This window comes from Rana temporaria, chromosome 3, assembly GCF_905171775.1.
Source record: "Rana temporaria chromosome 3, aRanTem1.1, whole genome shotgun sequence".
NCBI classification, from domain to species: domain Eukaryota; kingdom Metazoa; phylum Chordata; class Amphibia; order Anura; family Ranidae; genus Rana; species Rana temporaria.
Window position 1 is genome coordinate 222,434,642 of NC_053491.1, and position 11,594 is coordinate 222,446,235.

Genomic DNA, 11,594 nt, shown 5'->3' on the forward strand with positions numbered 1-11,594 from the left:
AGGTTCAGGCAGGCCTGGTCATACACTGGCAGGTGGATCAGGTGCAGGGTCAGAGCAGGAGTCGTGGTCCAAGCCGGGTTGGCAACTGGCAGGCAGCAGACAGATCAGTGGAACAGGCAGAAACGTGGTCAGACAAGCCGGGGTCAGGGCAGGCGGAGATCAAGGGTAGTCAGAGGCAAGCTGGGTCTCAGGAACAGGTAGGTACAGATAACGGGTGTCAGGTTTTGGCTCAGAACACTCTGTAGATCAAGCAGCAAGATGCCCCAGGGTCAGATCCCTTAAATAGCCATATTTGGCGCCAAGATGGCGTCCACATGCGCCCGTGCGCCATTACCGCTCGTGCGCGCGCCGATGTGCCGCTACCGCCATCTAGCGGGCAGACTTGTCCATGACACTGCTACTCTGAGCAGAGAATCAGGACGGTCAGTCTCTGGCTCTCTGGTATGCCCCCCAGGCACTTTAACCTGCTGTTGGCTGAATGATCTGAACTCCTGTGATCCACAGGAGAAGTTCAAGCCAAACAAGCTTTAGCTATACTTCTCCTTTAAGAACTGCAACTGGAAAAACAAACTACATATACTGAGCCTTGTACAGAGTAATTGAAGAGCAGCATTACATGGCAAAGAAGTTGGCTGGTTAGAAGAATCTAACCTAAATTGCAGAATGGGAAATTATTTATACCTGATGAATGTTCAGTGGCAGAGTTTTCCTGTAGTACCTCCAGAGCATCTTCAAATGCTTCCTCCAGAAAATTCTGAAACACACCAATAAGCACTGTGAGATCTAATTTTAAGTTTGCTACATGACTCTGATTTCCTTTGCTACAAGACGACACAATAACAAAACAGACCTCCTTAATTTGTTGGACAAAAATAAATTACAGCCATATCTTACATAGCTATATAAATTACATACGTTTTTTTTTTTTTTTTTAACGTCTTCATGAGCAATAATCTAGCTGGCAGGTTCAGTATGCATCAGTTAATTTGCCTAAATATATCTAAATAATATTTTTTAACACTGTAATACTTTGTAACACTGCATCTCCTTCTCTCTGCTCAGCTAAATCTGTTGTGCAGAGAGAAAGGAGTACAGTGATATCTTCAGGCAAGAGAGGGTTGCTTACAAACTTGCAAACAAATGTTCAGATATTATCATTGTTGCACTCACATTATCCCTTAATATTCTCAAAGCATGGGGAAGGGTGGCTGAGACGGTTAATATAGAGGGCATAGTCATCTATGGGGTGTAAGGGGTTCACTCCAAGTCTATAACGTTAAGGACACCAACATACTCTGTTTCTTCTCTTTAAGGGCTTTGTTTGCTCATTTTTATCTAAAGAAAGTTCAGCATATGCTATGGGAAAGGACACATAGGGGAGAGATATAGCGCTGCAAACCGCAAAATAATATGAAAAAATGGAAAGGTTCCCGAATGGAGCTTTGGACAGCAGTGTAATAAGGTTAGAAAAACAGCACATAGATAGCAAAAAAAGGGATACATTTATTAAGAATATACAGATATCTTGGTAAAATAAATTACAACATTAAGGCCTCGTACACACGGACGGACTGTCCGATGAAAACGGTCCGCTGGACCGTTTTCATCGGACATGTCCGCTGCCGGATTTTGGTCTGATGGTTGTACACACCATCAAACCAAAATCCCCGCGGACAGGATACGCGGTGACGTGGCCGCGCCGTCGCCGCAGCGACGTGCGCGACCCTGGAAGGTCAATGCTTCCACGCATGCGTCGAATCACTTCGACGCATGCGAGGGCTTTCGGCCGAGCGGACATGTCCGGTAAGTCGTACAGACGACCGAACATGTCCGACGGACAGGCTTTCAGCGGACATGTTTCTTAGCATGCTAAGAAACATTTGTCCGCTGGAAACCTGTCCAATCGACTGGAAAATTGTCCGGTCGGACGTACAGATGACCGAACATGTCCGCTGAAACTGGTCTGCGGTACGAGGCCTTAAGGCTGGCCAATAGCAAACATAAACATAGGGTTCCCTTGCAGGAGTTTTCTGCATTTCTTCTCCTTCAACATAAACAACATTTAGCCATTTTCTGGCTTGTACTTGCAGCACCGCCGGTCTCTGGCCTTACACTCCAGGCCCTTGTCTGTGTCCTACAGACTGTTCACCAACCAACTTGGTGCACACAGCTAGAAGCCTAATTTATTTTTCACAAAATTGTTCCTTTGGTTTTTATGCCTTCTTGTTATGTCCTCAGTGAGCTCCTGAACCTCTCATTTTCTCCACTCACTTCCCTTTGTTTGTGCAGTGCATGTTAGTTGCAGTCATGCACACTTTAATCTATAGTTGATAATCCATAGTTCGACTCAGGTGCAAGCAAGAAAGGGTGGCTACATTCCTAAATACAGTGGAATCATGGAGAAGGACCCTCTAACAGGAAGTACACAAATTGCATATATATTTACACTCACCTGCCAGTTTATTAGGTACACCTGTTCAATCGCTTAGTAACACAAATCGCTAATCAGCCAATCACATGGCAGCAAGTCAATGCATTTAGGCATCTAGACATGGTAAAGACAACTTGCTGAAGTTCAAACCGAGCATCAGAATGGGGAAGAAAGGGGATTTAAGTGACTTTGACGGTGGCATGGTTATTGGTGCCATAGGGGCTGTTCTGATTATTTCAAAAACTGCTGACCTACTGGAGTTTTTAAGCAAAACCATATCTAGGGTTTACAGAGAATTCTATGAAAAAGAGAAAATATCCAGTGAGGCGCAGTTTTGTGGAGCAAAATGCCTTGTTGATGTTAGAGATCAAAGGAGAATGGGCAGACTGGTTAGCGATGATAGAAAGGCAACAGTTACTCAAAGACCCACTAGTTACAACCATGGTATGCAGAATACCATCTCTTAATTCACAACGCATCAAACCTTGAGGCAGATGGACTACAGTAGCAGAAGACGACACCAGGTGCCACTCCTGTCAGCTAAGAACAGGAAACTGAGACTACAATTCACACAGGCTCACCAAAATTGGACAATATAAAATTGGAAAAGCTTTGCGTGGTCTGACAAGTTTCCATTTTTTGCTGCAACATTCAGATGGTAGGCTCAGAATTTGGTGTAAACAACATGAAAGCATTGTTCCATCCTGCATTGTATCAACGGATCAGGCTGGTAGTGGTGTAATGGTAGTGGTAGTAATGGTAGTGGTAGTGGGGCTTTTGGCCCCTTAGTACCAATTGAGCATCATTTAAATGCCACAGCATACATGAGTATTGTTGCTGACCATGTCCATCCCTTTATGACTACAATGTACCCATCTTCTGATGGCTCCTTCCAGCAGGATAATGCACCATGTCACAAAGCTTAAATCATCTCACCGCTGGTTTCTTGAACATGAAAATGAGCTCACTGTACTCCAATGGCCTCCACAGTCACCAGATCTCAATCCAATAGAGCACCTTTAGGATGTGGTGGAAGGGGAGATTCATATCATGGATGTGCCGCCGACAAATCTGCAGCAACTGCGTGATGCTATCATGTTAATATAGACAAAAATCTCGGAGGAATGTTTCCAACACCTTGTTGAATATATGCTACAAAGAATTAAGGCAGTTCTGAAGGCAAAAGGGGATTCAACCCCATACTAGCAAGATGTACCTAATAAAGTGGCCAGTGAGTGTATATAACAGTTTAGTGTTGCTTTAACTGTGAAACCTGATGAAAATGATTCCTTGAATTGTATTGATTTGGCTGGCAATGGGTATGTATTTCTGATAAATGAGCAGAACTATTCAAAACCTGCTAAACATAATAGCAGACATCTTCAAGGATGCTCAATGTATTTTCTGTTTTATTTTATTTGGTTTTGCACAAATACACACAAATCAGAAAACTACAACTAAATTGTATTAACACTAACAAAGACACAGATGCAAATTGAATATTATCTTAGCAGTGTAGCTTATACGCGGTATGGTAAGTAAAGAAGATCACAGTGTTCAATGTGACACACCAAACGTTATGTGAGATGGGACCAGAACACATTTATATGTGTTTGAATGCTGGATAAACACAACAGAACACTTTGAAGTGAAGCCAGTGCACCAGACTGAATGTGTTTACATCATATCACAAAGATAGAGGACACAAGACACTCAGGGCCTAATATGTACCTATTGATGTTTCAAAATGAAAAAGGATAATGCCTCGTACACACGACCAGGTTTTCAGACGGGAAAACTGTGATGAGAGCTTCCCGGCCGTGTGTATGCTCCCTCACAGTTTTTCCGACGGGAAAACTGCCAAACCCGCCCAAGCGTGTGTATGGGGCATGAGAGAATTCCAGCCAATACCCATTTCACATGCTCTCTATTTCAAGGCATTTACATTTTTAGCCTTGTACTTTTATGCCAGCAATAAAGATGAATATTAGGCCAGACTACAATGTAAATATGTTATTATTGAAGACCTCTTTAGTCTTTAAAAAAATGTTGTTTCTGAAGATGTGTTGAAAGTAGAAAGTAGGAAAAAATGGGCTTTGCAATTTGTTGTGTATGGGGCTGTGTAGCCACAGACCTGTCAGGGTGCCTATGCTGACCTGTGTCCACAGCCAAACACACCTACAATGAGCACATGAGTATCAGAACTGGACCACAGAGAAATGAAAGAAGGTGGCCTGTCCTGACGAATCACATTTTCTTTGACATCATGTGAACAGCTGGGTGCGTGTGCGTTGCTTACCTGGGAAAGAGATGCCATCAGGATGAAGTATGGGAAGAAGGCAAGCTGGGAGAGGCAGTATGATGCTTTGGGCAATGTTCTGATAAGAAACCTTGGGTCCTGCCATTCATGTGGATGTTACTTTGATGCATACCACCTACCTAAACACCCCCCCCCCTTATGGAAACAGTATTCCCGATTGCAGTAGCCTCTTTCAGCTGGGTCATGTGCCCTGCCACACTGCAAAAATGGTTGAAGATTGGTTTTATGAATGCAACAAGTTTGAAGTGTTGATTGTACTTCCAAATTCTCCAGATCTTAATACAATTGAGCGTCTGTAATGCCCCGTACACACGATTGGATTTTCCATCCAAGGTTTTTCCGACAGAATTCTGCTCAAGCTTGGCTTGCATACCCATGGTCACAAAAGTTCTCTCAACTTTCAACCGTCAAGAACGTGGTGACGTACAACACTACGACGAGCCAAGAAAATTAAGTTCAATGGTACTGAGCATGCATCAAATTGTTTCCGAGCATGCGTCGGAATTTTGCGCGTCGGAAAATTTGAGAACCAGCTCTCAATCTTTTGCTGGCGGAAATTCCAACAGCAATATTCCGGTGGAGCATACACACAGTCGGAATTTCCGTTCAAAAGCTCACATCAAACTTTTGCTGTCAGAATTTCCAATCATAAGTATGGGGCATAATATGTCCTAGAAAAACAAGTCAGACCCAAATTACAGGATCTGCTATTGATGGCTTTGTGTCAGATAACACAGCATGCCTTTTACCTTCTAGTGGCTTCCACACCTTAATAGGTCAAGGCTGTTTTGAAGGTAAAAGGGGGACCTACTCAGTATTAGGTGCGTGTTCAGAAACTTATGGCTGATTGGTATAGTTTATGCTTACCAACTTCCTACAAAATAATTTTTAGTGTTATTCTGTAAATTAAAAACAACTTCAGACAAGAAAATTAAAGAGTAAAATTGTGGTGTTATTTGACAATAATGGCCATTGTAGAAGTACCCCTTACATTGGTGGTCAATGAAGCTGGGAGAGCAAATCACTATTGCTCGCTGAGGGCTTTACTGAGAGCAGATCATATCAGACTAATCCTGATTTTTTTTTTTTTTACTATATCACTAATGTTTTGGACCAGGGTGGTGCTGTGGGCATAGCCTATCTTGATTTCAGCAAATAATTTGATACAGTTTTACATAATAATCTAATACAAAAGTTGTACAAGGTAAGGCTTAACCCTTAGGTGGTTCAGTGGATATGCATTAGGGTAAAGGATAGATACCAGAGTGTGGTTGTAAATTGGACTCATTGAAGTTTTAAAAGGAACACGGCAGGTAGTTTGTTTCAAACATCTTGGAGAACCAACCACAGATCCTCTGTGGATGTAGGCTGCCTCAAATCCTTCTGTCTCTTCATGTAATTCCAGACAGACTCATTGTTGAAATCAGGGCTCTGTGGAAGCCAGCCATCACTTCCAGAACTCTTTGTTCTTTACACTGAAGATAGTTCCTAATGCCATTGGCTGTATGTTTGGGGTTGTGGTTCTACTGCAGAATAAATTTGGGGCCAATCACATGGCTGGCATGATGGATAAGTATCTGCCTGTATTTCTCAGCGTTAAGTACACCATTGATCTTGACCGAATCTCAAACTGAACTGCCGCCTGCTACAGCCAAATATTTCAAGTTTTGACTCATCAGTCCAGAGTACCTGCTGCCATTTTTCTGTTCCTTTGTTTTCGTTAGTTGAGTTGCTTGGCCTTGTTTTCATGTCCTATGCATGAAAACATAGGAACCAGGATGAAGAAAAATGGCAACAGGTGCTCTGGACTGATGAGTCAAAATTTTAAATATTTGGCTGTAGCAAAAGGCAGTTGTTCACGAAGGGCTGGAGAGTAGTACAATAATGAGTGTCTGCAGGCAATAATGAAGCATAGTGGAAGTTCTTTACAAGTCTGGGGGCTGCATTTCTGCAGATTAAGTTGGAGATTTGGTCAGGATCCATGGTGTCCTTAATGCTGAGAAATACAGGCAGATACTTATTCATCATGCCATAACATCAGGGTGCATGTGATTGGCCCCTAATTTATTCTGCAGCAGGACAACAACCCGAAACATGCAGCTAATGTCATTAAGAACTATCTACAGCAGGGATATGCAATTAGCGGACCTCCAGCTGTTGCAGAACTACAAGTCCCATGAGGCATTGCAAGACTCTGACAGCCACAAGCATGACACCCAAAGGCAGAGGCATGATGGGACTTGTAGTTTTGCAACATCTGGAGGTCCGCTAATTGCATAACCCTGATCTACAGTGTACAGAAGAACAAGGTGTTCACAGAGCCTTGATCTCAATATCATGAAATATGTCTGGAAGAGACAGAGGGATTTGAGGCAGCCTACATGCACAGAAGATCTGTGGTTAGTTCTCTAAGATGTTTGAATTATCTGCTGAGTTCTTTCCAAAACTGTGTGCAAGTGTCCTTAGACAAACTGAAGAATTGATGTTGCTTTAAAGGCAAATTGTGGTCACACCAAATATTGATTTACATAGTTACATAGTAGGTGAGGTTAAAAAAAGGCACAAGTCCATCAAGTCCAACCTATGTGTGTGATTATGTCGAACTGGACAGCATACTCCAGGTGCGGCCGGACCAGATATTGTGGTCGTTTAGGTGCTTATCTAATAGTTTTTTTTAAACTATTGATTCCCCCCCCCCCGCTGAGACCACTGCCTGTGGAAGGGAATTCCACATCCTTGACGCACTTACAGTAAAGAACCCTCTACGCAGTTTAAGGTTAAACCTCTTTTTTTCTAATTTTAACGAGTGGCCATGTGTCTTATTAAACTCCCTTCCCGGGGGAAACGTTTTATTTCTAATGTGGTGTCACCAGTATGGTATTTGTAAATTTAAATCATATCCCCTCTCAAGCGTCCCTTCTCCAGAGAGAATAAGTTCAGTGCTCGCAACCTTTCTTCATAACTAATATCCTCCAGACCCTTTATTAGCTTTGTTGCCCTTCTTTGTACTCGCTCCATTTCCAGCACATCCTTCCTGAGGACTGGTGCCCAGAACTGGACAGCATACTCCAGGTGCGGCCGGACCAGAGTGGGAGAATTAGCGCTTTATCCCTGGAGTTAATCCCTTTTTTAATGCATGCAATATTATGTTGGCTTTGTTAGCAGCAGCTTGGCATTGCATGCCATTGCTGAGCCTGTCATCTACTGTGACCCCCAGGTCCTTTTCCATCCTAGATTCCCACAGAGGTTCTCCCCCTAGTGTATAGATTGCATTCATATTTTTGCCACCCAAATTCATTATTTTAGATTTTTCTACATTAAACCTCATTTGACACTGGTCAAAAGGCTACAGTTTAGTCTGAGAATTTGAGTTCCCCCAAAAAATCAGAAGAAAGAAAAGAGAGTCCTGAGTTTAGAGAAAAATCTCAGGTAGCCCTGAATTGAAGTATATAGGTTCACCAAGTAATATATATTCTGCAGTCTTTGGCTCATGGCAGGTTAATATGCTCTGTTCTGTTTGGGAAAGGGGTAAATTACCCGCTGGGTGTTGTGCACTGCTACGGTATGGAGTATATAAGTTTCCCTGATCCTGAAGTGCAACACCAACCTTGGGCTCTGTCATCTTTATAGATCTGGGGTTGCATAGGTATTCCTAGGTGTTGGATTGAATCTACTTCCAAAAGGAGAGGCTGCACAAATGTAAACCTTCTCCAAAGCTGTGAAGAGCCCAGATTTAAGAGATTGGGTTTTTGACCTCCATTAACTGCCTGATAAGGAAGATAGCTCTGAAGCAGCATCTGGCTTAACAATCTGCCAGTGCAGATCGAATATTCTCTCAGGAATCTGTTTGGTTCTGTGGCCATGTGATCATCATGTAATTAACAGGTTTGTGTCTGACTGTGAGACTCCCACCTTTGGCTCTGTAATTAAGTTATAATTCATGGCAAAAGGACAGCTGCAAATGTGTTCAGTATATGCAGCAAATATGCTTATGTTCTATTTAACCAAATTTTAAGCCATTCCAATTGTTTGGCACAATCTGGCCACACACACTGTTTACCTTCCAAAGTGTGTGCAGGGGTGCCCCTGGCTTTTTTTTTTTTACCATAGATGCAATGCCCCATCTAAACTCTTTTCCTGGTAAAATGTTTATTGCCAACAAGCATGCTACAGAGGCTCCTATGGTTAGCTATCCTGCTCTCTGAGTGCTACATTTTTAGAAATTACAGAATGCTGATCAAGGTCAAGGTTCAGTTACTTACATTAACTTATCTTTACACTTGCATTTAGAAATAAATTTACTGCATTCATTGTTTAAGTGTGCAGGAATTGTGTTTAAAACAGCATAGTAGCACCACCATAGCACTACTAAGGGCCAGATTCACAGAAAAAGTACGCCGGAGTATCTGCTGTTACTCCGGCGTACTTTCAAATTTGCCGCGTCGTATCTTTATTTTGAATTCTCAAACAAAGATACGACGGCATTTGGCTAAGATCCGACAGGCGTACGGCTTCGTACGCCTTCGGATCTTAGGATGCAATACTTCGGCGCCGGCTGGGTGGAGTTCGCGTCGTTTTCCGCGTCGGGTATGCTAATTAGCTGTTTACGGCGATCCACGAAGGTATGCGCATTCGTCGCATTCTCTTACGTCGTCGCTAGTCGGTTTTTCCCGTCGTAAAGTTGTGATTGCTATTTAGGTGGTGTAAAAATAGACAGCCCATGTTAAAGTATGGCCGTCGTTCCCGCGTCAAATTAAAAAATTTTTTTTGCGTAAGACGTCCGGGAATAGAAAAGGACGTAACGCACGTCGCCGTTCAAAAAATTACGTCGGTGCGACGTCATTTCGCGCAAAGCATGGCGGGAAATTTCAAAACGGAGCATGTGCAGTACGTTCGGTGCGGGAACGCGCCTAATTTAAATGATACACGCCCCATTTGAATTAGGCGGGCTTGCGCCGGACGGCTTTACGCTACGCCGCCGCAAGTTTACAGGCAAGTGCTTTGTGAATCAAGCACTTGCGCTGAAAACTTGCGGCGGTGTAACGTAAATGACATACGTTACGCCGCCGCATTTGTACCTGAATCTGGCCCAAAGCATTTATTAAATGAGGTTTAAAAAAAGGTTATTTTAAATAAAAATAATAAGAAGCAATTTTTCATTGATTAATTGGATTAAGAAAGCCCAAATCCAATTCAACATAAAATAAACAAATCACTTGATCAGTAGATTTTAAACAGAAAGGCAGGTCTGTGCCCCACCAAAATATTTGATAGTATTTTGTTGCATAGATATTAAAATAATTCATATATTTCCCATTTTTCCAAGTTTATGATACTTATTTAATTTATCTTAACCAACAAAATGTTGATTTTATCATGCTATGTTTAACGCTCATTTAGAATTTTGTTGTGGTGTATCATGATTTGAAAAATTGAAGGTACCACATCGACTCGAAAAATTGCTCATAAAATTAAGCTCTTTTTGACAAAAGATTTAACTCCTATGTTAATTATTAGGCAACAATTAAAAAGTGTAAAAGTGAGAATTTTGCACTATATCTTAAAATAAACAGAGATCGTATGATTATGCAGCCAATAATCTTTCTTTCTTTTTTCTCTAGACTAAGTAAAATAAAGTGAAGTCTCAATGAATGCCATGGGTCACATCAGTATACACATCCATTACACATCATAGACATCAGTTAAAAAGTCATCAAATTCACATGATGTAATGACCTGTATAAAGTCCTTATAGACAAGTAAATGTTATCACTGTGCTCCCCTGATTTATTGATAGATTATATTAACATAATTTAGAAAATAAAATAGTTCACTATACTGTATTGGTGCAATAATGAACCTAATCAATAATGTACTTTATCAGGGAATAATGTGCTGTATAACCTAATAATTTTATCAGAATAAGATGTGGCAACAGAGCTCAAGAGCTTAATATATTGACAGCCAGTCGTTTTTAAGGTGAGTTCCAATGCACTGCAACAGGTCACCATTGTTAAATACTGAAAAAGATTCACAATCTGAGAATGTCAATAACATTCCTACCCACTAGAATCTTGTTTCTATAAATTGTTTTTCTTCTTTGGCACAAGTACCAAAGATGAATTTTAGTAAGAAAAATTATAACTATAGGTACATAACTTTTGCCAATATTGTTTAACATATTTACACATCATAAACCTTTCTGAATTTCATAATTTGCTTAGTCCTCTAAAGAAATAATGAAATTATAGGTTTTACAATAAATGTAAAAACATCAATATATAATTTACCAAAATAACCTAAAACTTACCATAACTATTTGTTTCTTCTGTTTCTCTAATATACAATAACATCAAAATGACTTGTCAAGAAAACCAGTTCAAAGATACACAACACCTGAAAAGAAAAGTATGTTTTTCACTGTATTAGCTTTACAAGCAATACGTAAATCCATATACAGACATATCAAATATGTTTTGTAATACAATGGTATAGTACAACTGATTTACCTTTGTTGGAGGGTTCCATAAATTAGCACAATGTGGTAGCAGATATTTAAGTCCTTCTCTTTTTGTACGTCACTAAAAACATGCTACTATTTAAATTGCAGCACAGAGAACTTAACCCTTGAAGTTTCTGTGCATGTTGTAGATAATGGCTTAAAGCAAAAGTAGAATCATAATATACCAGCATACAATGTAGAAATACGTACATATTTTTTTGAAAGTATAAAAAAAGTTTTTGATGAGTTGCATGTTGGTTGAAAGATTATTATAGTTTATTACACTTTATTGTTGTGATGGTAGTGCTTTCAATTTTATATCAAGCTTACAGATTATAGTA

The 11,594-nt window shown here is 40.8% G+C and overlaps 1 protein-coding gene across 1 annotated transcript in view; it reads right to left on the reverse strand.

Moving 5' to 3' along the window:
* SPIC (Spi-C transcription factor) overlaps window positions 1-11,149 on the reverse strand; it is a 35,985-nt gene extending 24,836 nt beyond the window's left edge. Inside the window, exons 1-2 of the mRNA XM_040344314.1 lie at window positions 11,062-11,149; window positions 682-754 (exon numbers count right to left, since the gene is read on the reverse strand). Of these exons, the coding sequence (XP_040200248.1) occupies window positions 682-754; window positions 11,062-11,064 (76 nt within the window). The 5' untranslated portion in view covers window positions 11,065-11,149. The remainder of the gene's footprint in view (window positions 1-681; window positions 755-11,061) is intronic.
* Window positions 11,150-11,594: the final 445 nt, after the last annotated feature.